The following is a 27,742-nucleotide window of genomic DNA, read 5'->3' as shown; positions in this document are numbered from 1 at the left end:
AAAGGCTAGAAATGAGGTGCATGTGGAAACAGGTACTGGGTATGTGGACACTTAAACATGCAGAACTTTGGGTGTCTTTTCATTACTGGATTGTTTCAGCACAGTAAATTACATGTGTTTTGTGTGAGCAATGAAGGTAAGCAATACACAGCGAAGCATAAACAGCAGGGTGTTGATGCTTCTAAAGACTTTACTATATCTGTAGTTATTGCTTCCTCTCTTTGAGTGTTCTCATATGTTGCTTTTAAAGGGATCACATCAGATTTGTCCTCCAACTTAGCAACAGCTGCTTTTTTGCCCAGGAAATCTTTTGTGCTCTTTTTAGATGTCAAAGTAAGTGATTGAAATGAAGATTGCTCTGAAGTGTCTGCACTTTGAAGGATGTGAAACTGTGTTTTAGCACTTAAGCTGCAAATAAAATTGACTACTCCATTTTCATTGCCTGTGGAAGTGCAGGCAGGCAAAACAAGATACAGAAACATCCATTTTGGTAATGAAGGCATTTCAGTTTATTGGAATCACAAATGTTTTTACAAATGGAGTTATCTAAAATGCTGTGTATACTTTTGCAACTTTCCTAATTGTTTTGTACGCATGAGATTCTTCAGCTCTTTTTCACTTTTTAAGGAGAAGAAATAATGGGATATAGTTTTAAAACCTTGTGTCTTTTTTTCTTTTTAAGAGATGAGAATGTTGCTAGTCAGGAATTACTCATTAAATTCGTGAGCTGCTTTTTTCTGTGGGTGAGAGTGGTGAAGCTGTTCCAGGTTGAAAGGGCTGTTCTGCATGATTTATGTGTTTTGTTAATATAAAAGTCATATGCTATGCTAATATTTTGTTTTTCAAATAGTTGTGAAAAGGTCAAGTTCTCAGAAACAAGGCGGCTCTTCTGCATTTCTTGTGCTATTGGCCTCCAGTTCTTTCCTAGAGAAATCCAAGTATTTGTTTTGGTTCTGTTGCTTCTTGTCTTGAAGAGCAGACTTGAGTGAGACGTGGTCCCTCAAGGTGACCGGGGCAGGGTGTCAAAGGCGGTTCTTCTCAGGCAGCGCTGTTTTCCTGGCCGCTCTCGGTGTCTGCTTTTGAGCAGACTCAGAATCCATAGGTCTGTTCTCGGTTCATCCTGCCCTGAATTTCCTGCGGCATCTGGGTCTTGTCTGTGTTACTGAGGAACGGGCTTGCAGGTCGGGGGGTGAGGAGGAGGAGGATGTTCTGATGGTCTTCAGCCCCTTTGCCCATGGGCAGTGCCCGATGCCCCTCTGCTGGATCTCGGCGCGTGGGTGCAGCACCTGTGTCTTCTCTCCCGCTCTGTAGTGCTGTGGCTCTTTCTATCCCTATTTGAAAAATTGTCTGTACAACTAAGACCTGCGATGTTTATTACCCAAAGCAAAACGTGTGAGGTTTGCCTGTCTTAATGCCTGGTTAACGGAATGGCTTCTTCCCCAGCGCAGCGGTCACCCCTGCGGATGAGGCTTGGCAGTGGAGAGAGCCGTGGGGGTGCGGCTGTCCGACCTGATGTCGCTTTTTTTGGGGCGGGGGTGAGGGACAGCCTTCCTGCGAGCCATCCGCCCTGCAGCTCCGGCAGGAACAGGTTTGCCATAAACATTATTCTTTTAAAGCTTCCACCTCCCAGCGCCCTCCTCATGCTGGAAAAATACACCTGGGTTCTACTATATTTTCTTTTTCTTTAAATAATCCTAAAAGCTGGGCAGAGCGAATTAGCGCCGCAGGGCAGAGCGGCCCAGCAGCCCTGCGCGACGGCGCGGCAGTCCGAGGCGCTCGGCGGGAGGGATCGGCCCGGCCCCCGCCCGTCTCCGTCTCCCCTGGTCTGCAGACGCCGTTCCCGCGGCACTCGGACGGCAGCCAGTGCAGCCCCGCCGGTCCCGGGGCTGCGGCCCGCCCCGCGCTCCGCCGCCGCCCGGCCCCGCCCCCTGCCCCCGCTGGCCAATGGCGGCGCGCGGCGGGCGGGGCCCGCGCAGGGCCATTGCGCGCGGGCTGCGCCGGGACGGGGCTGCTGAGGCGGCGGCGCGCGGCGGGGCGGCCCAGCCCTCGGCGCTGAGGTGAGGCGTGCGGTCCGGTCCGGTCCGTTCCCCCGGGTCGGCTCCCGGCCGTCCTGACAGCGCGGGCCGGGCGGCGGGGCCGGGGAGAGCGGGAGCTGAGGGGTCCCCCAGCCCCTGAGTGGGGCTGCTGGTGAGCGGCGGCGCGGCTCGGTCCGGCCCGCCCCACGGCTCGGCGCGCCTGCGTGTCGGGCGCTTCCGCCGTGCGCTGCGGCTTTCGCGGGGGAGACCGGCCGGGGCGAGGGGGCCCGGACCGACCTGGCCTGGCCCTGCCCGCGCCGGCGGAGGGCCTGCGGTCCTCGCTGCTCCCGGGTCGCTTCGCCACTTCCTTCTCAGGCTGGGGGTGGTTCAGCAGTTGCGGCCCGGTCCGTCCCCTCGCCGGGCTCCGCCAGCCCGAGGGGGTAGCGCTGCGCTGCCCTGCTGAGTGCTTGGGATCAATTAAAGGGGCGCTCCTGAAGACCCACTCGTCTGGCAGGGACCTTCTCCACCCTCCATGCGCACTGGGCTCCTTCCAGGTCTCTGGCACAGGGTGGTGCCGGCCGCACTGCTGCAGGAGTAGGCCACCAAACCCTTCTGTGGTCGTGATGAGGGACGGCGGTCCTAACGGGAGTGAGGGGCTCAGGTTTTGGCGAGAGGTGTCTCTCCTGGGGTGGCTGGGCGCTTGTAGTCTTCATCCCTCTTTGTTGCAGTTGGAGTCCTGATGCATCAGTTGGTGCTGCCTTGGTGTAGTGATGTTAATGGGCTGCTCTTGCCTAATGAAAAAGGTATAAGAGTAAAGTTTACTTCTGGTGGACTGAAGGGACCTGCTTTGAGAGCTTCCTTACCGCTCCCTGCAGCCTCCCACCGTGTGCAGGTGGTAGGGATGCCTTCCTGCTGGAGGCAGGGGTCACCCTGCGTGCACCAGTGAGCTGGGAGACTGGCATTACTTCAGACCAGCCTTCTGCATTGGGGAAGAATAGAGCATCGTAGTGACTCTCTCGCTGACCAAAAGACCCCCCACTCAGAGGAGCTCCTTTGAAAGCCCTTGGTATCTTGCACGGGCATATCCTCAGGTGTAAGCTGCCTTTCCAGATTTGCTGCTAGCTGAAATGCACTGTCTTGCTTCTGAAAAATAAGTCTATTCCATCCAAGTAGAAGATAAAATTTGTTGCAACTTCAAAGCTGTTTTAAGAAGGCAGCAAAAAGTACAGAGCTACCTAAATTTTGTAAGTTTTGTTCCATCTGCACCTTCGCTTGGGGCTGAGAGCGACAGTCATTCTGTCACTGTGCTTCAGGGAGCTGAATGCTTTGATGCCTGGTCCCTGTTTATAGGAAATTATCAGGATAAGCACCCAGTGCAAAAAAATTCAGAATGGGTGAATACAAGGAGGACTTCTTTCTCAGAACCGCTAATATTGCGTTAACATTGCGTTTTAGTTTTGCATTGGTGAGGAGGTAAATGAGACGTTGTTCTGGCTTGCCTGGAGTGGGAGGCTCTCAGTGCTGTTGGACGCTTTCTCTGCTCTGCCCATAGAGCCTTTCTTTCTTCCTGGTGCATGCAGTCTGTCTCAAGCTTCATTCTTTCATTTTCCTCTGCCTTTAGCTGAAACACTTCCTAAATCATGGCGCAGCGTCTTTTGTTAAGAAGTGTTATATGTAGCCAGCTTGCATGAAACATTATATGTAATTATAATTGGTCGAACTGGAAATAGTGCTTGACTTGGTTAATACTCCTCACACTTTTGGTTTGTGAGGCAGTTGGAGTATTGTTAGTAATTGTAATGGCATTAGTGGCTTGCACTGGGAGGGCACTGGATGTGGTGTGGGGAGATGCTCACAGCTGCCACAGAGTGAGAGAGGACTGATATCTGCAGTTTCTGTTTGGCATGACGTTGGTCTCTCCTGGCTGGTAATCAAAGCTAGTAAAAGTACCCAGGAGCTCCTCGTTTAATCTGGAGTTGGGCGGGCTGCCTGTCTTGCCTTTGGGAACCGCCTGGCTTCAGCTGGAGGGGGGGCTGCCGAAGCCTCTCTGCTGTGGGGCTGCTCCATGCACTGCCTTGGCTGTCACTGCTCACTTCTTTTTCCTTTTGAGTAACTGCAGTGTCTGTCCCTTCCAGTAGCTGTTTATTCAGAACGGGATGAGTGTGTTCATGGAGTGCTAATTTCAAGAGCAGTTGTCTAATAAGTAGCCTCATGAGCAGTATAACTGATTCTGGGCCACTGCAGTTGCTTGTAAGCTGCTGAATGACACTAGCAAAATCTTACAATATGATTCAGTTATAAGGGACATGGTATCGAGGTGACATAGATGACACCGAGCTATGGTTTCTCTTCAGATTAGCAGTTAAGAGATGTAACCTGGGCAACTGTCTCTGCTGATCTTTGCTGTTGTGGTGGTTTTAAAATTTGTGACCTAGAAGTTTTTCTCCTTGGCTGTGTGGCCACACAAACTGGGAAGTTCGATGAAAGGATATGCACAAAACAGGCCAAGAAAGGTGCCAAATAAGCAGAAAGTTTCTAAAACTGGTAGGTTGGGCACTGGGCAGTGTATGCATGCCTTTAAGGTTGAGGTGTTCCTTCTGACGCTTTCTTGTCACATGCGTGGGAGGCTGGAGGCTTCTCTGCGGTGGTCTTGAGCCGTGCTGCTCAGACAGGGCTCTGCAGCACTCACAAGGGCTCCGAGAGACCGCTAATCCAGACGAGCCTTGTGGTAGGCGTAGTTAGGTAGCAGGCATCTGTCTCCTCTCCTGTGATCGGTTAATCTGTATGAGGATCTGTAAGTACAAAATGGGGAAAAAAAACCCCCAACAACAAAATTGTGAAACCAACTCGTCTGCAAGTCAGGAAGATGTTTGACCAATGTCAATGTATGCAAGGATTAAATCCTAAAACCTCCCACTAATTTTCAACGACATGTGAGGCTGGCTCCATTTAACTCCACAGAACGGGCTGCCTACCTACTCAAAGCGTAGGACAAAGGAGTGTTTTCATGATCTGCCTTTTCCCCTTTTTAGACAAAACATGTTTTTTACAAAACAATAACCTAACACTTTGTTGCATTTTTTGTAGTGTGGTGGCCATGCGAAGGCTGTCCCTGTGCCCGTATCCACATACTTTTAATTGTTCAGACATAGCGTGGTATGTGGGAAATGCAACCAAAAGCGCCGAGGACACTGTTGGTTTGCATGTGCGTTTCTGCTGAGCGCCCTGCATGTTATTGCCAAATACTTAATGCCAGTGATGAGTGTGGGGCAGTGGCTTTGCTGGGCACATTGCATCCTAAGTATACGTGCCTCGCGTTCACATAGACCCCGCTGCAATCCTCGTGCAAATATTGCCACCACTCCCGTGGTGCGGGAGAGTCGGGGAGAGGCTTTTTTTTTTCCCCATGTCAAATTAAATATTTGCTCTACAACAACTGCCACCAAACCATGAAAGTAAGGGTCGTGGTGTTGGAATCGGTTTACTTGAACTAGTGTAGATTTCTGTAATTGAGATTTTTGCCCACCCACTTAACCTGGGTACAGTGCAGATTTGCTAATAAGGTGAAGAACTGCTATCTGTGGCAGAAATCTGCATTATGAAGGTGCTGAGCTGCCAGCATTGGTTGGAGTAGTTATGGTTTTGCATGAGTCATCGTTTTGGGGGATAAAGAAAGTTAATTGTTCCTGTTATCTCGGGGTGCGGTCTGACATTGTAGCAAAGTCAATGGAATGGCTAGGTACCAGTGAAAGGCAGAGTCCTGCCTTAGCCTCCACTGCCTGCTCCAAGTGGCTTTTCTTGTGCTGCCAGCAGCACTCATGCTGCTTGTGGTGATCTGGTCTAGGGAGCTAAATTGGCAGAAAAATTAATCGGAAATTAAAGTGTCAGTGTAAGGAGGGCAGAGGGCACAGGTATGAGTATCTTATTTCCTGACTGTGCTTTGGAATAGTTATGTTTTCTGTCACTTATTTTTCTTCTCAGCAGCTGGATTTTTGACCAGAGTTTCATCAACTTTATTATTGGTTTTCATAGTGGGATGATGAGCATTAAATAAGGACTTCGTGTGTAATTGTGCTGCAGTGGGTAGTATTTTCATATGGGATATTGATGGAAAACTGTCTTTCGGGCTGTAACCCTCTCTTTTTTTCCTGGTTTCTTTAGACTCTGCTCACTGTTGAAAGATGGGAGAGATAGAAGGAACATACAGAGTCCTGCAGACTCCTGGCTCTCGTTTGGGTGTGCAGAAGTCCGCAGGAGTGAGTACCTTGGAGCCGGGGCAGAACCTGTCTACTGCAATGGCATCACCTGCCAGAATGCATGAGCGGGACCTACCGATCAAAATAAAGATGTTGGACAACACCGTGGAAGTACTTGACATTGAGGTGAGAGTGATTTAAACTTGATTTCAAGTACACTTGGCTTCCAATAATGTAAAGCTCACAGGATGTGCCACTGTACAGAGCAGGGATGTTTTGAGGCAATATCTGAAGAAAGATTTCTGCAGGGATTTTACCTACTTAAAAGTAGTTAAATGAGTAGCACAACTTGTTTTTTAAAAATCTTTTAAGTATAACAGACTTTAAATACAAGCACATACTGTAACAAGAAGCATTAACTGTTATTTGCTTTGGGGGAACACCAACTAACTTCTGCCAAACAGTTCTTGCTTCCTGAGTCAGATGCAGCTTTGTGGATTTGGCAGTTTGGAGAGCCGAAGAGCTTTTTTTTTTTTTCCCCCCCCTAGTTACTGCTTCTTATTAATTATTTTAATAGTTTGTATCATCTTCAAGTAAACTTGCTCTGATTTGAAAGTTTTTGCTTGTTGCCACACTTTGGGAAGGAAGCACCAGAGGGGTGGCAGTGTTTCTGAAAATTTGTACTTAAAACTGTGTTTGCTTAGCAATAGGGGAAATCTGCCTTAAGAAATAAAAACTGTGCTCAAATTGGGGTGGTTCTGTTTTGTAACAATCAAATTTTTGTTCTTCAAATTCTTGTTTCATTCTCAGTGTTAACTTCAGACTTAATTTTAGCTTGCCTAAAGATCTGTTGTTAGAAAACAGCTCTGTTCTAGTGAAGATACTCAGCTATCAAATGTTCTACATCAGTATCAAATCGACTTTATAATTAGCACTCATAGCCTTAGTTTGTTGCATAGACTTAAACAGGTTTTTCCAAATAGAGTGGAAAAGATGTCTGTGGAGCTCTAAAGAAATAGTGGCTTTTGGGAATGTCTGCTACAGATTGCTGTCCAGCTGTTCAACTCTCAAAAGTGAAATGTGGTTGGTTTTTTTTTTTTGGGGGTGGGGTGGGTTTTTATTTTGGTTAAGTGTGAGACTGTGTCTGTGTCGTCCCACCAGAGGACACAAAGGGTACAGCAAACTCGTCTATTCCTCAATTACTGCTTAGAATACACAAGCTTTTTTTTTTTAAATTATGGTAGAATATTTAGTAAAAAACATCTGCTGACATTAGTTATTCTGAAGTTTGATTCCACCTGCCCCCCAGTTGGTATAGATGTTGATGCTTTTGTGTTTTGATTTAAAAAAGACACAAAAAAAGACAGGAAAAAAAACCCGAGAAAAACAAGCAACCTCCCCAACCCTGTAATTTTGAATATCAGTGCAAGTCTACCGTAAGTTGTTAAGAAAGAATTTATAACTCCCAATTCCTGCTATATTACATGAAGTCAGTGACAGGATATCTCCTGCATATTAGCAGAGATACTTTCCTTCTATTCCTCCTCATATTTGTACCAACTCTGTCTGCTCTTCTCATGGAAATCTTCCACTTTTCTCAGTAACCTTATCCTCTTCACCTTACTTCATAACTCTTTGTCCACATAAACACAGTCAAAGCTTACTTTATTTCTTTAACCTACTGCTGAAGGGAAATCCTTTGACTCACCCAGGGAACTACAGGCTGGTCAGCCTCGCCTCCATCCCGGGAAAGGTAATGGAGCAGCTTATCCTGGAGCTCATCAACAAGCAAGTGGAGGAAAAGAAGGTTATCAGGAGTAGTCAGCATGGATTCACCCAGGGGAAATCATGCCTGACCAATCTGATAGCTTTCTACGATGACATGACTGGCTGGGAAGATGAAGAGAGAGCCGTGGATGTTGTCTACCTCGACTTCAGCAAGGCTTTCGACACAGTCTCCCATAATATCCTCCTAGGTAGGGAAGCTCAGGAAGTGTGGGCTGGATGAGTGGTCAGTGAGGTGGATTGAGAACTGGCTGAATGGCAGAACTCAGAGGGCTGTCATCAGTGGCGCTGAGTCTAGTTGGAGGCTGGTAACTAGTGGTGTCCCCCAGGGGTCAGTACTGGGCCCAGCCTTGTTTAACTTCTTTATCAGTGACCTGGATGAAGAGTTAGAATGTACCCTCAGCAAGTTTGCTGATGACACCAAACTGGGAGGTGTGGTAGATACCAGCAGGCTGTGCTGCCATCCAGTGAGACCTGGACAGGCTGAAAAGTTGGGCAGAGAGGAACCTGATGAGGTTCAACAAAGGCAAGTGTAGGGTCCTGCACCTGGGGAGGAACAACCCCATGCACCAGTACAGGCTTGGGGCTGACCTGCTGGAGAGCAGCTCTTTGGAGAGGAACCTGGATGTCCTGGTGGACGACAGGTTGACCATGAGCCAGCAGTGTGCCCTGGCTGCCAAGAAGGCCAATGGCATCCTGGGATGCATTAGGAGGAGTGTGGCCTGTAGGTCGAGGGAGGTTCTCCTTCCCCTCTACACTGCCCTGGTGAGGCCCCATCTGGAGTACTGTGTCCAGTTCTGGGCTCCCCAGTTCAAGAAAGATGAGGAGCTACTGGAGAGAGTCCAGCGGAGGGCTACAAGGATGATGAGGGGCCTGGAACATCTCTCCTACAAGGAGAGGCTGAGGGAGCTGGGCTTGTTCAGCCTGAAGCAGAGAAGATTGAGAGGGGACCTTATAAATGCTTATAAATATCTCATGGGTGGGTGTCAGGAGGATGGGGCCAAGCTCTTTTTAGTGGTGCCCAGCGACAGGACAAGGGGCAACGCGCACGAACTGAAGGAGAGAAAGTTCCATCTGAACATGAGGAAGAACTTCTTCCCTCTGAGGGTGACGGAGCCCTGGAACAGGCTGCCCAGGGAGGTTGTGGAGTCTCCTTCTCTGGAGATATTGAAGACCCGCCTGGACAAGGTCCTCTACAGCCTACTGTAGGTGACCCTGCTTTGGCAGGGGTGTTGGACTATATGACCCACAGAGGTCCCTACCATTCTGTGATTCTGTGACTATGCTCACCTCTCGGACAACCTCAGAATCTTTTTTCACCTTCAGACTCACTGGTGCTCGAGTGGCCCTGTGGTCCTGTCCCAGAGCTCTGTGCTAGCTTCTTGGCTGTTCTCTAATCTCTGAGCACCATCCCTTGGTTACCCTCAGTTCTGTCTGTGCTCGGTACAGTTCACTACTTTCACAATACCTTTTTTGAAACTTTCTTGACCTGGTTCTCCTTTGCCTGCTGGAACACTCTTTACTGTGTATCCTTCCAGTTATCTTCATTGCTCTCTGGTTTCCATTGCAGGTCCAGTTTAGCTCCATCCTTAACCCCTTGTCTTATCCTAGAGCACTTCATTGTTAGTCTTTCTACCAAACACACGTTCAGCGGTGGATCAGTTGTTAAAAATGGCTCAATCTCGGCTCTCAGCTCTAAATAAAAATCAGCCTTTGCCTGATGAAACTTAGTTTTGATATTTATGTTGATATTTGACATTAAGCTTCACATGCAAAACCCTTAAATTCCTCACTATTTTTTTTGACTGCTCTGAGTCACACTCCAGTCTCTCCTGTCTGACCAAGAACGTAGTTTCTATTCACCTCCAATTCCTTCATTTCCTTTAGCGGGCCATCTCCTGCAGGTGTGCTGTACAATCTCTAGGATGGTACTGTTTAACTAAGCAGCTAAAACTCATCCCATCCAGGACTACCTCATTTCACACCTTCGTTGTTGTGATCACCTTCTTGTTGGCTTTAGCCTCTCCAGTCTTGCTGCGTGTGTACCTGTTTTGCGTGTTGCAGTAAGAGTCAACCCACTCATTCGTTGTTCCAAGCAGCTGCTGCTGCCTGACCATTTTTTGCATTGCTCCACTGGCTCCCTATCTTTCTAGCTTCAAACATAGCTTGCTTATCTCGCTTGCAAGGTCCTACCTGTAGTCTCCTGCAAGAAGGTACTTGGCTTCATCCTCTGGGCTGCAATGCAGTGCCTTTGTTGCTGTTTTTGTTTTTTCCCACCACGACGGTTTCCCATAATTAGGAAGTAGCTTAGTTTTCTCTTTTTGCCTGGAAAGTTCTCTCTGGTTATCACATCCACAGAAACACCCGCATTTGGGCAACTAGCATGCAGAGGCCATCGTTAATATCGTACTACTCTTCTTTACGAGCTCCGTTGGAACTGAACAACTTGGAAACTTTTGCTTGATGTAAGTGGTGAGGAGAAGGGGTCGTCCTTTGTTCATCTGTAGAGCATCGCACACAAAAAGGTCCATAGTCAGCAACTGTAGCATTAGAGCCCTACTAATACTGCCTACATCGCCTTTCGTTTTTGTCTAAATGAGGTAGCAAATGATAGCAAACAGGAATGACATATTAAATTGTAACCCTCTACATCCTAATTTTTTTGGTGGACTGGTGGGATAGCGGTAACTGCCGACTGCTGTTTGTGATGGAAAATTGAAATTTTTCACTTGGGGATTGAGGGTAAGAATTAGGAAGTCAGCCACATTTCCTGAATAGGTGCTGTGGGCTGGCACAGATGTCTTTTTTTGAAAAGCGGTAAGGGAGGTGCATGATTAAGCAGCTGTCGTAGAGGGATTGAGGCTCAGATTGCAGTGTCACTTGCCCACTTCTCTTTGCTTTTGCACTTTCGTTGCCACACCCAGTGAAAAAGAGGTGATGTTGTCTTCATTACCTGCTTCATAGCATTTGTGTTTATTGATTCAGGTCAGCAACAATTTTTTAGTGTAGTGGGACACTGAGGCCTTTTTTCTAGCTGCTGTTGACACTGCCTTCTGATGGATATGTAGCTTATGGCAAAAGGCTTTTTTTTATTCCTCCCTATTCAAATAATTTTCCCATCTGCCTTTAAGAACTACAGCAAATAATTTTTACTGAGAAAAGCAGTGTGTCAGTGGAAGAGACTGACTAGGCACAGTGGTCAGCTTCTAGAGAGGGGCCTTCCCTTTGCAGCGCAGTAGGGAAGCTGACGCAGGAGCCCTGTTTACTGCCTCGCTTGTGAAGCTGCCTAAAATGAGCCACATCAGCAGTTCTGACTGTATGGGACAAATAGCTGCAATAACCGTTTAATCCATGCAGCTTTTCTTTGTTATCCCCTCCTTTCTCCAAGATACATTTAAAGTATTTGCATATCTCCTGGCAGGTGTTGGTGAATAATCTCATTTGGTAGCTCTTCATGATCACTTGGGGTTTTTGACTGGCCAAAGCATAAGAAAGAGGCTGATAAAGTGGCATAATGGATGGGATGAGAACAAAAAAAGTAAAGGACAGTCTTTCCTTCGTGTTATTGTTGTATCTAGAACAGTGTGTTTTAAAAGTTCAGTATGGCTACAGTCCACTGCCTTTTGTCTAGAATCCACCGTCTCTGTCCGCTCTCACCATCTGTACTGTAAGGTTTTCTTTCTAACTATGAATTTCATTAATTGGTAAGAAGGAGCTGTTCTTTAAAGTACGCTGGGGCAGAGCTGCTCTCTGGGTAATCTGTTTTGAATGTTAGGGGATGGAGAAGTGCTCAGATGTTTTCTAGAATTTAAAAAACTTAAAACTTTGTATTTATGGTTCCTCCTTTCCCTCACAAAACAGAAAAGAGAATGAAACATATCCATCGAAAGCTAGGCTGGAATATTAATTATTTTCATGAGTTGTGTTTTTTTCCCTTTTACGGCCAGCTTATTTAGTCAGTTTGGGTCTTGGCTGTGCCATATCATGGGGAATCTGTCCTCTTCCCCCCAACCTAAGCCTGTCCAAATGGATGGTTTTCTAGACTACTAGATGAATGATTGGAAGTTTCAATTTAATTCACACTGTGGCCACACTTCAAAGTAATCAGGGTTTTACAATAGAAGTTCTGCCAACTTTCCCGATTTTCTTAAAAGATTAAATTTGGAGGCCTTTGATCAACATGAAAATATGGCAGGCCCTCAAGTAGAAGGGCCTGGGGTGCGTTTAATTCACCAGAATGACCCCTTGGTGAAGTTATATTTGTCTGGTGCTGGTTATGGAAGACAGTAAAATGTGCTGCAACAAAGGCTATAGGAATTTAGGCTATAGGAAGTGGTGATTTATACTCGCTGAAAGCTTTTGCGTTGATTTGTGGTAGAGTTGGAAGTGGAATGTGTTACAGGAACAGACTCACGGGCTGTTGAAGGCACACATGCTGTACTCCATGTCTGGGTTAGCGGAAGCAAGGGGTCTGTCTGCATGGCGTAGTAGGAAGGAGAGTGGTACTGATGGTAGGTGAGTGTCTGGTGCTGCCTTAAAACCCTGGTAAGCAAAATAGCAGGTTTAGTCAACAAGACTTGCCACATCTTCCAGCTTTCTCTGGTACACTACTATTTTTTTTTTTTTGGGGGGGGGGGTGTCCTGTAGGCAGGCAGGCTGTAAGGTTTGCCCCTCTGACCCAGTTTTCTCTTTACACTAGCTTGTTAGACATTTAATGGCATAGCTGTCATAATGTGATGTTTAATATTTGGTCTGTATGTTGTTCCTTATGTAGGAAATACGTGTGCTTGCTTTCTTACGTGAATTGTGCTCTATGCTATGAGGAGGTGCCCTGGAAAAAAAAGCTTGTATTATTATGATTGAAGTTTACCGAACTCTGTTTGGGGAGGACTTGGCACCTCTTCAATTGCATGTACTTCCTTTTCTCCTTCTGTTTGAATGTAAAATAAAATTTGGGAGTGAGAAGTACTTACATGTTACAGTTGAATTTTTCTTTATTTTTACCTACTGGCGAATTAACTCTCTAGAACCATAATAGCCATCATAAAATCATAGCACAGTTCTTAGCACTCAGCAAAACCGGGTGGGTCTGCCTGCATGTTTTAGTCAATGGGAAAACTTAAACTAGGATTTTTTTCTCTCACGCTATTCTTCGTTGGGTTGCTTTGAGCACACAAGTCTGTTTTTTTTTTTGTTTTGTTTTTTTTTTTTTTTAGTGGAATGAAGTAACTTGCTTCTTAATGAAACTTAAGTCTTGGTGTTATGCATGTTAATAGTACGAGTTAGCTTTACGTTGGTTTGAATTTGCCTTATATTTGAACTAACTTGTGTTTGTTGTGCTGGGATTTTGGTTTTATCCTGCAGTCTTACCATGCTCTGAAGTGAAGTATTGTTTAAGGCTTTCTCTGAGGGTCAGGCTAGTGCAAGCGTTCTCGTGCCTTGGAGTGTGAAGCTGGGCCTTAGTAAAATGCTTTTTCTTTTTGTCAGGACCTTTCCTATTTTGTGTATTTCTGCCAGGCCTGTTGTTTCCTTGTGTATGACTCAGTTTTGTGAAGATGATTGTATATTTTCTCGTTTTCTTACTGAGTACGTGAAAGATGTAGCGTGTTTCGTGTCCCTGCGGCAGTGTGCGATCTGTTGCTGTCCTTCTGACAGCAGTGGGCTGCCTGGGAGGGAAACCGTCAGCTCCACTGCCACTCATAAGAACAGGCTAGTCAAATAAGATTACAGATTTACCCCCTTACATTTTGTTAGTAGGTATTGTCCTCTCACTGCTCCTGTCTATTCTGGGGTTTACTCATGTACCCTGTGAAACTATTACATTGCTACAAGGTTTAAGTGACTTATTCTATACTAAGTTGAAAACAGCTGCTTGATGATTACTCCGTCCAATAGTGATGCTGTCCTTGATTGCTGCCTATATGACTCTTCCTCGGTTTATTTACATTTACAAATTGCATTATTAAAAGTGCAGCATTCTATTCTAAACATCTGGATGGAAAATAACAACTATGTTCAGTTATTCTGTTTCTGTGCAGTTTGCAGGCATCCATAATTGAAAAGGTGTCATGAACACAGCACCTCTTCAGATGCTCAGTGTTTCTGAGCAGCCGTCGGAGCCCACGGCCATGACTCACTGCAGTTGGCGGCCCTGAAATTGGGAGCCAGGCTCAGACCACGGGAGGTTTGTGGGGTGGCAGAGTAAGCAGTCTGACATGAGGCTTTACGTGCCTCATGACTTCCCGTGATTTGGAGAGAGTGTTTTCAGCCCATGCACACTGAAAATGCTGCTTATCAGTAACTTCGTACAATAGTGTTAGTACCCCTAAGAACTTCACTGGGGCTGGAGCGGAAATTATGCAGCTTAAAATGCTGTCATTAGGTAGTTTTATGTAAGAAATATGTCTTTTGAAAATGGAGACTGTGTCGTGGGCACTGAAAAACACTGAAATGATTTTTCAGAGAGGTCGGCCTTCCTGCAGGCTGTGGGGAATCCTGAGTGCATCGCCAGCATTTCGGCAGCACGGCTTCTCCGGCAGCCTGCCGCCAGCTCTGTCAGAGCCAGGCTCTGACACAAGCTGCCCTCCTGCCTCTCCCTTGCTCTCCCTTTGCCTGCTTAGACCTTCCTTTCATAAAAGCTGTTTTCCCCTCTGTGCTGTACCAGTATTAACAGCTTAAATATGTGGGAAGTGGGAGGACGAGGCTGCTTCTGAATCCTATTAAGCGCTGTGCTGAAGGAATCGAGATGCTGTGTTAGTCAGCTCAGTGTTTTTCTTCCCTGGCTGGGAAGAAATAGTCAAAATTCCAGAAAGAATCATAGCCAGATGTTTGTCATTGCTCCAGTTTGAGTCTCCTAAATATGGCAAATAAACTGCCTTAGGACTTACTCTGTCTGACCTCAGAAGAGAAAGTTAGTAATTCACTGTTTAAAATTTGAAGTTATTATAGAGTTTAAAAACAAACTAATTAAAGCTTTGCAATTTCTATACTGGTTGATTCTACTATATATTTTTTAAACCTGTTATTTTGTGTTTGAAGGCTTGACTTCTTTGATGCTTTGTATGAATGTGGTATTGGGTGGGGAAAGGTAAAACTGCAGACATTTTATTGACAGACATTTGGGGTGTGTTTTTTGTTTGTTGTTGGGTGGGGTTTTTTTGAGAGGAGTTTTTTGGTTTTTTTCGTGGTTTTTTTTTTTGTTTTAGGGAAGATGTGAACTTAAATTGTGGTATAAAAGCAATCTGCTACTTTATAGTTCTCTTGACATTAGGTGTCCCATTATGTAAAAAGAAAACTCAATTATACTGCAGCAAAGGAGAAACAACTTGAATATTCCTCTACAAAAAGTCTATTATATGCTCATATTGTAACTTTCAACACAGAAACCATTTAGTAAATTTGTGATCAAGTGTTACCACAGTCCTTGAAATGTGAATGTAATGGGTTGAGTTCATAACTGTTTGTGTGGCTGTGATATGCTATAGTGAGTATGCTTCAGCACATGAAGTGCATAGATGAAAAGCTTCTTTTATACAGGTTCAGAAGTGTGAACTGAGGAACAGTATGAGAGCCACATTTACTTAGCTTAACATGGAGTTGGTGTAAATTGAACTCTTTTTAAGCTCTTTTTAATGTGTCATAAGCATACCGAGAACTTTCTGCCTGCAATTGTTCTGTCTGGATGACATCTGATAAAGTAAACCAATGCATGACTTAATGGTCTTCACATACGTACAGTGGTACAATTCTTGTACTTGATTCCTTTCAGGTGCCTTCCAAACTAACTTATATGCAACCTTGTAAAGAAGAAGCTGTTACCTGTCAGCTTCCTTACTTATTCCAATAATGTGTTGTCATCATTAATAAAGAAAGGAAATACCATTAGTTTCTTAAACACTGCTGCAGAATGCAGGTGTTTGTTTATTTTTTCATAATCTGGTGATGAAAGATGGTGAAAATCAGCTGAGATGCCATTCTATCAAAATAACTGTAAGAAATGCTACATTCAAGGAAAATAAAATAGTTATTTAGAAGCCTCATCTGGGTGTGGGTGACATTCAAAGTTGGGTCCACAGGTTGATAATTCTGTAGAATACATAGAGTCTGAAAGGGGAAGAAGAAAACCCCCAAAATAAGGAAACAACCCACAGTCAGCTAAAGACAGCTACAGAAATGCAGTGTGCAGTTCAGAGAAATTTTAGGTTAGTGCCTACTGGAAAAAGGGACTTGATGTTGAGCAAGGATGGCATCTCCTGGTACCCAGTTGTGTTCAGAGAAGCACAGCCTTGTGAATGTGCATTTAAGTAAGCAGGGTTGCAGGAGCATACCTGTGTGTCATCTGTTTCTCCTTGCAACGAAACGCGTTTCTGGCAAGGGCAATGTTATCGACTTGTGTAAGAGGGAGACCACATAAATTGAATATTTAAAAAACTGTGCTGTTACCGAGTAGTTTAAGACTGTGATGTTGCATATGGAGGGGGGGAAGACCCCTCTAGCTGACAGAGCATTCTTTCATGAGTAAAAATAAGGAGTATAAAAAAAAATAAAGGGAAAAACAAGAGTGTTGGGCTGCCAAGTAGTCTATATTGTGAGTTCAGAGACACTCCTGAAGTCTGTGAATAGCTTCTGCATGTGCTGCTGCCCTGACCTGAGCTGCGCAGTTGAAACCCACAGGTACGAAATGTGCCAGGGAAACAAAAATCAAGCTCTCTGAATTGGAGTATATTGCTCTTTAGTGATCTCTTTCCACTTGTAGTAGAATTTGTCATGCTTTTTTGATATGTTTGCAACACTGTTTGTGGGTTTTACGCATGTGCTTCTGTATTTTGGAGCGCTCTCATGATGGTGAAAGCAGGTTTGAAAGCAGCACTTAAGAAGTTGTTTCTTCCCAGCCTCATGGCAGAGGAACAGGAGGTGAAGTATTTTGACTATTAATGCCTCTTCACTGCTCAGGCCAGCCTCAATAGGTGATGATTCCCCAAGCGATCAGAAACGAAGGTAGCTAAGTTGCAGGTGCGCTTTCATGAACTGAGGTATTTGACATCTCTGCTACCCCAGCTGCTGCTCCCCTCCTCTGTCCTCCCCTGGCAGAAGGCTTGGGCGTAGCACTTGGTAGAGCCTGAATACAAAGCAGGAGCAGTATTAGTTTTAAAAAAAAAAAACCAAAACCACAAAAAAAACCCCCCAAAAAAAAGGAAAGAGAGCTTTGTAGAGACTCTGTGTTCAAGCTGCTCAGACATGTACTTTGACTGAAATCATGAAGGGTGAGCATCACTGTGCCCCTCAGGCTGCTTCTCAGGCAGCTACCCCAAAGCCAGAGATGTAGGAAAGACCTGCTGGTGAAGGGGAAGTTAAAGCTTTGGCCTTGTCTAATCTGGCCTGTAGGTATTTACCCATTGCCATGGTATCAAAGTTCTGCTCAGAGTACAGTGGGGAGTGATGTTAGGACAGCTGGTGCAATTTCAGTTTTGCACAAAATGAAAGGGAGTTTTTGCCATTCCTGTAAAAATACCTAATTTGTGTAAAGAATCTTTCATGACCATTTTACTTTCTTGATGTTTTAAATTATTTCCTTTGAATGGGCTTCCTCAAAGAGGTGTGCCGGCCTGGAGTACTGTAACAGCTTGCAGGGAAAGCCCAGATCAAATCTGGTTGATGTGGGCATGGATGATGGTTTTGAGGCAAAAGCCTAATTAATGGAGAAAGACTTGCAATTTAAGTAATCTTTTTTTATAACCAAAGGGAAGCAAAGTATTGTCTGTGTTTAAAATGACTTAAAACCATAGAGTTTTATTTATATACACATACACACATATGAAATGAGGCTGTGCCAGTTCCTGGAGTACCTACAGTCTAAATGCATGAAGTAGCCAGGCACATTAGAGGGAGTGGGCGTAGGGAGGTGCAGTGGTTTGCACAAGCATGTAGGGTCTGCTAGCAAAGTTCAGGAAGGAAAAAATGACATCATTAGCCTCCTAACTTCTAGTTTCTTAGCTTTATGATACTGTTTGACAGCTTGCATGAACAAAGTACGCGCTTAGACATCCTGTTATGGACCTTAATTTCTTGAAGTGGAAAAAGTCTTTTTTTCAGAATGGCTAATAATGGCATACTGCCCATTTTGACAGCAGGCCATTTTTATAACTAGGCACTTGTATCTGTCCTTGGTTATTTCAGCCACCAAGTTGTTTGAAGGGTTGAAATAGTGCAGATACTTCATGTAGCCCACTGACGAGGCTGAGCCCTTTGCAGTGTGCGCTCAGCGTTTGAGGAAGACTGTTGGTTGTGGCGTTGCTCTGGCCCGCTGCAGATTATTTGAAATAGTATGTGTTGTACAAAAAAGCCCCAGCATCACCGTTAGTGTAGTTTTCTGGCATTTCCGCTGCCGCAATCTTCGCTGCTGTGTGGGATCGAAGTTACCCCAAAGCAGCTGCTTTCTGTGATACTGTCGCTGCTGTCACCTTAATGTGTAATTATTAGCAAGCATCAGCTCAGGTGCCAAATCGTCAAGCAGCAGCATCCTGCAAAACTCTTTCCAGGGATGTTCCCCAGGTAGTCTAGAGCAGTGTATGCAGCAGGGGTATTGAGGGGGTGCCTGTTTGTATTTTTCTCTCCAGGTAATGAAAGCTACTGAGGATTTCTGCTCGATGCCCAATAATTTTTATGTGGCTCTTCTGTGTGCTGTTTATATGTAGCGCTTGGGGGCCACGTGTTGGCTGAATGCTTAACTATGGTGCTGTGTTGTTTTTCTCCGAGCACAGCGTGCTTTATTTCAAGTGCTCCAGGTATTTCAGCACGAGAGCACTTGTGGAACTTGGGACCGTTTTTTGTCTCTACATGCTGTCTACCTAAGTATACATTTCCCAGTCTCGTTCACATAATTCCCTCCCTCTTGGGGATCTTTTCCCATGTTAACAAATTATTGTTTTCCTGCTTTCAGACATCCAGCAAGTCTAGCCACTCCGGAAAAGCATGTTTGTTGGGTAGAGCTGGTTCATTTGGCAGTGAAGTGCTTTAACACTGTTTGAACCTTTACATGATCACAAGTTTTAAAGCTAAACTTAATTAAATGAACCAGAGGCTTACATTTCTAGAATAATTTGTCTGGCTGTGGATTCTGTTTAAAAAACAAAACAAAAAAACCCCAAACTAAAAACCAAACAGAACCACAACAAAACCAACCACTGAAATCTTAGGACAAAAAAATCTTGGGGGTGGAGTCTTAGAATTTTTTTTAAAACAAAAAAATGATGCCAAATATGCATGGTAATAATGTAAATTAAAATAGCTGAGAAATTTATATTAGGGTTGTCATCAGCGGTGCTGAGTCTAGTTGGAGGACTGTAACCAGTGGTGTCCCTCAGGGGTCGGTACTTGGCCCAGTCTTAAATCAACTTCTTCATCAGTGACCTGGATGAAGAATTAGAGTGTACCCTCAGCAAGTTTGCTGATGACACCAAACTGGGAGGAGTGGTGGATACACCAGCAGGCTGTGCTGCCATTCAGCGAGACCTGGACAGGCTGGAGAGCTGGGTGCAGAGGAACCGGATGAAATTCAACAAGGGCAAGTGCAGGGTCCTGCACCTGGGGAGGAATAACCCCATGCACCAGTATAGGCTTGGGGCTGACCCGCTAGAGAGCAGCTCTGCGGAGAGGAACCTGGGAGTGCTGGTGGATGACAGGTTAACCATGAGCCAGCAGTGTGTCCTGACTGCCAAGAAGGCCAATGGGATCCTGGGGTCCATTAAGAGGAGTGTGGCCAGCAGGTCGAGGGAGGTTCTCCTCCCCCTCTACTCTGCCCTAGTGAGGCCCCATCTGGAGTACTGCATCCAGTCCTGGGCTCCCCACTTCAAGAAAGATGAGGAGCTGCTGGAAAGAGTCCAGCGGAGGGCTATGAGAATGGTGAGGGGACTGGAGCCTCTCTCCTATGAGGAAAGGCTGAGGGAGCTGGGCTTGTTCAGCCTGAAGAAGAGAAGGCTGCGAGGGGACCTTATAAATGCCTACAAATATCTGAAGGGTGGCTGTCAGGAGGATGGGGCCAAGTTCTTTTTAGTGGTGCCCAGTGACAGGACAAGGGGCAATGGGCACAAACTGAAGCAGAGGAAGTTCCGTCTGAACATGAGGAAGAACTTCTTCCCTCTGAGGGTGACGGAGCCCTGGAACAGGCTGCCCAGGGAGGTTGTGGAGTCTCCTTCTCTGGAGATGTTCCAGACCCACCTGGACAAGGTCCTGTGCAGCCTACTGTAGGTGACCCTGCTTCGGCAGGGGTGTTGGACTAGATGACCCACAGAGGTCCCTTCCAACCCCGAACATTCTGTGATTGTGTTTGCAGTTTCCATGTTTGAGTAAATTGTATTTCAATGCCATGTAGAAATACCATGACGCACAATATTTTTTTAAAAAAAAGGTACGTTTTCAAGGTGAAAATGTGTGCTATCTGAATTTGTGAAGAAGTTATGAGAGCGTTTTCGGGGTGGCGGTGTATTCCCAAAGCTCGGTCTATGTGAAATAAGAAGTGCGGCGTGGCTGTGGCTTGGGGCTGCCGTGGCTGTTGGTGCTGCTCCGTCAGTGGTGCTTGCAAGCACCCGGGGCTCCCCGCCGGCGTGGTGACGGTGAAGGCTGCTGGCGTGGGAAGCGAGGTCTGACTGCGGCTGCAGGTTTGGCTTCCTCGGGGTGAGCTGGGAGGTGCCAGGGGTTCTCCGTGTAGAAGGGCCTGCTGCTGCAAATGGGAGACCGTTTGGGAAGGGCAGCTGGCAGCTGGACTGTGCTCCCTTAGGTGGAAAATGAAAAAAAAAAGTTCATACCAATGGCTAGGCTAGAAAACTGGAAGAAGTTTCACAAACCTTGCATGCTTGCTAGGTTGACTCTTGTAGCTCTTGACGTAATTCTGGAAGAAGTCAGGATTGTCATCTTCAGTAAGTGGCGGGTAGAGACTGTCTATTTAAACATGCATTTAAAATACATTTTTCTTCATTAAGTATTAAAAGAAAAATTGAAATAATTGAAGTTAGAACTTATTGTGAAATGTTCAGGTGATCAAAATGAAATAGGATTTAAACAGTATTTGGCTGGGCACGTGAAAACAGAGTTTGATACATCTGTTGTTACCAGGTACCCATTTTTGTGGAGGTGCAGGGACTGTTTTCATTGGAGTTACTTCTTGCAATCAGAATTGAAGAAACTAATAAAGTACTGGAAAAGAAGACAGTCATTTTTTACTTTCCCAGTCTGCGAATTAAAAGCTAGATATGCAGCAATAAGGTTGTCTTGTTTTAGCTGTGAAAACAAGAAGTTAATGAATGGTATTCCTTGCCATCTTACATGATTTCCTTCTCTCTAATAAACGTGGTTTAAACGTGCACCCTGTATTCATAAATGAAGTTTTTGTTTATACATGGCATTAATGATAGTTATTAATAGGGAGTTTTGAAGGCATTTTTTATCTGTCATGCTGCATTTGGACAGAGATCTAACAGATTACAAAAGGGCTGTAGATAAACAGAGCTATAAACTCACTGAAATGTTTGTATATTTCTGATTAAGAACGGAAATAACAAGTCTAGTGTAACTGGTGTGTTTAGTTGCCGATTGTCATTTTTTCAATTTGCCAAAAGATGAGAAATCACTTTTTCATTAGGAAAATCACTGAAATGCACCAAAAGGAAAAATAAAAATCTGTGAATGGTGAAGGGGTCTGTATTTAAATCGGTTCAGTTTACTTTTGATGCCTGTGCTTCTCTCTGGCTGCTCACAGGGCTCTCCGTGTTGGCCACTTGTCAGTAGTGATGTCAAATGTAAACTTCTTCCTCCCATGCAGATACACTGCTGGAGGATTTGGTCTCCCAATAGCTACAGATTCCTCTAACAAAATCCAGGGTCAACTGGTGTTTGCTGAAGTTGGGGGCCAGTGGCTCCTCCGGCTCTGGCTGTGCAAGAGTTTCCATTCTATAACTCTGCTTTATATCTCTCAGTTTTTTCCGAACTCCTGGCTTTGGAATGATTCCCTCCCCCCTCCCCGTTCTTTCTTCCCTCCAGCCTAACTGTTGCCAAAAGTGGATTTCATCTTAGGAAAGTTGTAGCAAGGGCAGTTTGTCCGTTTTGGAATACAAGAATACTACTCATTGTAAAAATACTGGGGTTTTTTGAGTTAAAATACATGGAAGTAGAAAGTTATGATGTTCTGGAAGACATGTTTGGGAGTTACTGAGGAAGAATTGGTTTCAATAATACTGAACTATGGTCTGCTGAAAATCATAGGCTGTGCATTCCTAGTTTGTTTTTCTGTCTTCCTAAGCTAAAACCTTACGGCAGAGGGAGGATCTGCCATGTAGGTAGTGATACTTGAGAAAGCAGAAAATAACAGTTGGGGTAATAAAAGAAAAAGAACTGTCGCTCTAACTTTTTTAAATTTACATTTTACTCCTCTGTCCTAAGAATTGCTAACATTGAATGCATTTACTTTTCTGACTGCATGAAAAATACAGATACCTCCTTCAGTCAAGAAACGTCAGCTTAAAATATTTGTTCCAATTCATTTCTACCCCTGCCTGATGCTGGCTCAGCATGGAGCGAGGCCCGACGGAGTTGCTCCTCATGCGTGCAGGCAGGGGATTGCCACGCGCGTGTTTTGCCAGCGTGGGGCCCTCCGTAGCATCACTGCTTGCCGATGTAACCTGCCTGTACAGCTCTGAGGGACTTTTTCACGCATAAGCCAAATATCCAAATCGATTTGGAAAAATCTATTGTGCCAAACAGTCTACTAATGATGGCTTGTTAAAATAGTCTGTAGTACAGTTAGAACTGGGTTGTTGGAGAAAGCTTTTGTTAGCTGCCCATTTAATTTTTTTTACTCTGTTTCTTTTCTTTCTTTTTTATGTGGAATAATTCAGCAATTCAATAATATCAGTAGTCATTGTCTTGGCAGCACATAAAGAGTAATTGAGAAGTTTGGAATGGAAAGTATGCCGTGTTGTGAATTTGTATTGAAAATGGGATCTTTCTAAAATGCATTCATGCAGCTTCTTGCCCTGATGTCAAAATTAGAGTAATTAATTACTTAAAAGATTTTGCTCTGTGCTGCTTTTGTGCAGATTAAACAATGACATGGAGCTACCAGCTGTATAACTTTCATTTTTGTCAACTTCAGAATGTTAAAAAAGCTTTTTGGAAAGGATGGTTATCAATGTAACAAACAATTTCAGGAACTAAATAGCTCTAACAAGAGATTCTCGCAGTATATACTATAATATATATATACAGAGTAATGCTGTTCTTTTAAAATGTGGCATTGTTATTGTTGCTTTATACTTTGAAGAAAGTACTATGGAATGATACTCAGTTTAGAATGAGGTCTTTATTGTTAATGACACTCAAAATTATAGTTGATAGCCCAGTCAAAATAATTTTACACTTTAATATTTGGATGGCACCTTTATAATTTAATCATCTGCAAAGTGCTCCCAGCTCTGCCTATCTTAGATTCTTCATCTCTCGTTTCTCTTGAAGGGAGTTTAGGCTTGGCAGTGGGAAGAGAGGTGCTGGGGGTGTGTACACGATACAGACTCTCTTTTCGGGACAAATGAAGGCAGCTGGACTGTCATCAGACACAGAGTTTGACAGAGCCACAGAGATGTAGCTCAATTTAAACGCTGTGTGTGGGAGAAACCTGCATATTACGATCTGATTGGGATAATTTTAACGGTTGTATGTAGCTATGGACAGGACACAGTTCCTCAATCAGCACAGCACACAGTGACTGTAAAACTTGTCCGACTGTTACCTTTCACAAGTTAATTCAAGTTTATCAATTCTAACATAAGGCGGTTGTAACCAGAATTACTCCTTATTTCACAAATGAGAAGTCAGGGAGTTGGGGTTGCAGGACATCTCCTGGTCGATGGCTTCTAGAGGTCGATAGATCTGTCTGTGAAGAGGCAGGCTGGTGTGGCCCCTCTGCAGGTGGCAGTATGTGAGGTCGGTCAGGGTATCGCTGCATCCCCCCGAACATCGCTGGCTAAAAAGCATTCCTTTCTCAAATCTGTGGTGCCTCTGAAGAGTAGGCATGTAATAACAACTGTATGTGGATCTGTACCTTTAAAAAAAAGAGAAGGGTCCTACAATATTTAAGGATTATTTCTGTTACTATCTTAAGATTTATTCACAAGTGCAAAGCAAGAAATGTATTTCATTTGAAAGTTAAAAGTTTAATTTTCAAAATGCATTTCTTCAGGAGCTTGTGTGTCCTGTGGCAAGCAGTCTGTAATATGCCTGACAAACATGCCTGTAGACAGAAGAGCAAGAGTGATGCTTACTGAAGATGCGGCCTACCATTAACCGTATCATTCCTTATTTCATTGTCATAGTTCAAAAACCCAAACCCATACCCACAGAGTCTTCTGCAAGCATAGATTTTGGCTCAAAAAATTCACCTGTGTTCTTAGAAAGAAAACGCAATTTAGACATTGTAAAACTCCAAAAAAAGAGGACAGCTCTCATTCTGACCATACTGCATCATCTCCTAACCAGGCATCTAGAAACATCAACAGTTAATCTTTTTCCTGCAAGAAGCAATTACTCTTGAATTTTTATGCATCTCAGTAATGTGAAATAATTTCCCTAACTTTCACAATCTTTTTTTACTTTTTTAAACACTGTTTATTTTGACCTAAAGTGGCCCATTCTTCCTGTTGGATATATTCATTTGCATATTTTCCTCAATAATTCTATTAATGTTTGTTGTAATAGCTAATACTTTTAAAAAATACACTGTTCTGAGTTTAAAGAGTCAGTTACAGAACTGTGTGCCAGCTTTGATGGGAAAGTCATAGAGTCTTCCGAGACTTTGACTTTTCCAAATAAACAAGACCTCGGTGGCATGAATGCCCGAGGTGTGTACTGCCACATCACCCAGCCAACCAGAGTGGTGTCAAACCCTGTTGCTGCGGTTGCAGGATCACTTCCGTGGCCCAAGGTAGAACGTGGATGTCAGTGGCCGTGCTACCTCCTTCTGCAGCCTACGCTAGCCGTACTGCTAGCTTTTGTGCATTGCTGGAAGAGGTACCGAGGGATGCGAAAGCCCTCAGAATTCTTTGCATGGACTGATGTGTGGGTTTATAAATGCTCTTGTGGTGGCTGCTACAGTCATGCAATAATAGATGCTGAGAGCAAGCTTGTGCGTTTTCATAAGCAGACCCAAGTGTAGTTGTTTTGGGTGTGCTGTGAAAGTTTCCCGTTTTCTCCCATAGCTGCTTTCTGCCAATGTTTGTTTTGTGGCTTTGCACCTAATTTGACTGTGAAAAGGGCTAGTGGCTGGGTTGCTTGAGGGAGGGCTTCATCCCACATGACTTTAAACAGAAAGCATGGTGCGAGAGAAGGGTGTTTGGGTTTCCACTGTAGCCTTCCTGTTTATTTCTTAGTTAACAGAATAGATACTATCACCTAGTGTTTGCTTGAACACTGTTGTAAGAAAAAAGTTAGTTTTTTTCAGAGATGTTTCCATGGAGAAGGCGAGTTCTGGTTCTATCAGCAAAGGCCTTGCATGTGCTGTGGTGAGCCACCCCTGCTCCATCGGCGTGATCCCTGGCAGCGGTTGGCCTGGCCCCATGAAGTCCTGCTTGTGCAGCTCTTGCTTTCCTGCGGGGCTAGCTGGGGCTTCCTAGATCAGGGGTAAATTCTGGTTGGGTGCAAACCGTGCTGCGCCAGCCTTCCTCGGCTGTCAGGGACTCATTTACAGCGTCTGTATACGTTTTGAAGTCTTGCCAGTGTGAAAGTTGCGCGTGGTCCCTGGTGTTGGTATGAGTTGGTATGGTTTGCATACGAGCAGGGTTTTGGCAGCCCCTGCTTCAGCCTGCTGCATCTGGGGGAGAGCCACACTGCCTCGTTACACAGACAAATAGTGCTGGTTTATTGAAGGAGCTGCAAATAGTTTGCAGCTTATCTAGTCCGGTCTCATAGTTGACCCTGCTTTGGGCAGGAGGTTGGATGCAGATGACCTCCAACGGCCCCTTCCAGCTTGAGTTCCTCTGGTTCTGTGAAACTTATTTGTGTGGAGCTGTGCCTGTATATTGGACATTTGTGTGTTACAGTGACAAAAATAATGTGAAAAATGTTTGGTTTTCTACAGTTTCTAAAGATGCTATAGTTTTTTTCTGATTTGCTGTAAACTTAACTTCACCTCGCTGTATTTTTTATTTTTTTTAAACTTCCTTAGTCAAAATGCTATGGCCAGACATTATTGACAGAAGTTTACAAGCATCTGAATTTGATTGAATCGGACTACTTTGGGATTGAGTTCCAGAACATCCAGTCATGTTGGGTATGTATCATTCCCTGACAAATTCAATATAATAAAAAGGTTGGATGAATGCATTTGCTTGAGTGTCAAAAGCTTCAAAGTCTGCTGTAGTCTTCTGTAGGTTTATCTTTGATTTTTGTAAATCTGCTTTGCTCACCAGAACAATGACAACTAATAAAGCAGAGAGGAGGAATCGGATTCTACTTCTTGTTAAATCTTAAAAAAATGTATAGAGCAGTTAAATAGTTGCTGATGCTCCCAATTTCAGGGACATAAATAAAATCCTCCTTCCCTCTGAAAGGGGGGACATTGACTCAAAGTGTAGTCTGTGGAGCACTTATAAAATCGTATCACGTGTGTAATGTTGGTAGTGTTCATATTTATCTTCAGTTAATTCAGTCTTCAGTTAATTTTCCAGATAAGTCATTATGAACCTCTTTCTACTAAATATAAAACTCAGCAGACATGTAGACCTGCAAGCTTTTTAAATTGTTGATCTAGATAAATACTGACACTGTATGTAGCCTCCTAGTCGCTTATCCTGTACCTTGCAAAGAGGGCAGCATGGCTTCTAAACTAGAAAATATTCCCAAAACTGTGTCTTCATGATTTTTTTTGTCTTATGTTTTCTAGTTCTAGGACTCACACTCAGAAAGTATGACTAAGAACACAGAGAATGCTAATAGCACTAATACATGTTGTGCTTGAGCCAAGGAAATACAGTAAAGCTTGTTTAGTTTCTGTTTCTTCTTCAAAGCATCCAAAGTGTTTCTGCATCTAATAAGGTTCTTAAAATCCTCAGCGCCCTCTCAGACACAGAAAAAAATAGTAAGGACCAAATGTAGTTGTCCTGTTACAATTTTTTGTTTGGAGGGTTAAAAAAAAAAAAAGTTGAGCATCCAGAATACTTTGCACTAGTTTTGTGGATACTCTTTTTACTAGAACAACAATAGCCTTTCTTTAAAAATGTGCTTGTCAAATGAGAAAAATCTGTGGGAAATTAATATCAAGTAAAAGTCCTCAACTAAGAGATGGACAAAGCATGGAAGGGAAAGAAAATGAGACCTTGTCATATTCTCTGGAATTGCCTGGCTCCTGTCTACAGTCATGTGTTTGGGCATGATTTCTGTCTTCTCAGCAGTGGTGGTGTGCTTTTGCTGACTTGACTTTTCTTCTGTCTGGATGAGCATTAAGCACCAGTCAGTGTTTTTGCTATTGATACATGATAAATGTAAATTCAAATAGATAAGTATTTTTGTTTTAAAAGCAAAGGTATTACTGTGTTACTGCAGTGAGGAAGAAATGCATACTCATAAATTACTTCTTTATTTGAATATACTTTTGATGTTTTCATATTGTATTCAAATATGAATGTCAGTTTGTAGTCTTTTTTCTTTAATTTCAGATTTGGCTGGAACCAATGAAACCTGTTATTAAACAAGTACGGAGTAAGT

The 27,742-nt window shown here is 44.2% G+C and overlaps 1 protein-coding gene across 3 annotated transcripts in view; it reads left to right on the top strand.

Annotated features, from left to right (window-relative positions):
* Positions 1-1,990: 1,990 nt before the first annotated feature.
* Positions 1,991-27,742, top strand: part of FARP2 (FERM, ARH/RhoGEF and pleckstrin domain protein 2) — an 84,472-nt gene continuing 58,720 nt past the window's right edge. For all 3 annotated transcript variants that reach the window (XM_075417774.1, XM_075417776.1, XM_075417775.1), the window contains exons 1-4: positions 1,991-2,057; positions 6,177-6,397; positions 26,205-26,309; positions 27,694-27,736. In XM_075417774.1, the coding sequence (XP_075273889.1) occupies positions 6,197-6,397; positions 26,205-26,309; positions 27,694-27,736 (349 nt within the window). In that variant the 5' untranslated portion in view covers positions 1,991-2,057; positions 6,177-6,196. The remainder of the gene's footprint in view (positions 2,058-6,176; positions 6,398-26,204; positions 26,310-27,693; positions 27,737-27,742) is intronic.

The sequence above is a fragment of the Opisthocomus hoazin genome, chromosome 4 (assembly GCF_030867145.1).
Source record: "Opisthocomus hoazin isolate bOpiHoa1 chromosome 4, bOpiHoa1.hap1, whole genome shotgun sequence".
Taxonomy (NCBI): Eukaryota; Metazoa; Chordata; class Aves; order Opisthocomiformes; family Opisthocomidae; genus Opisthocomus; species Opisthocomus hoazin.
This window is presented reverse-complemented; position numbering and strand designations above follow the sequence as displayed.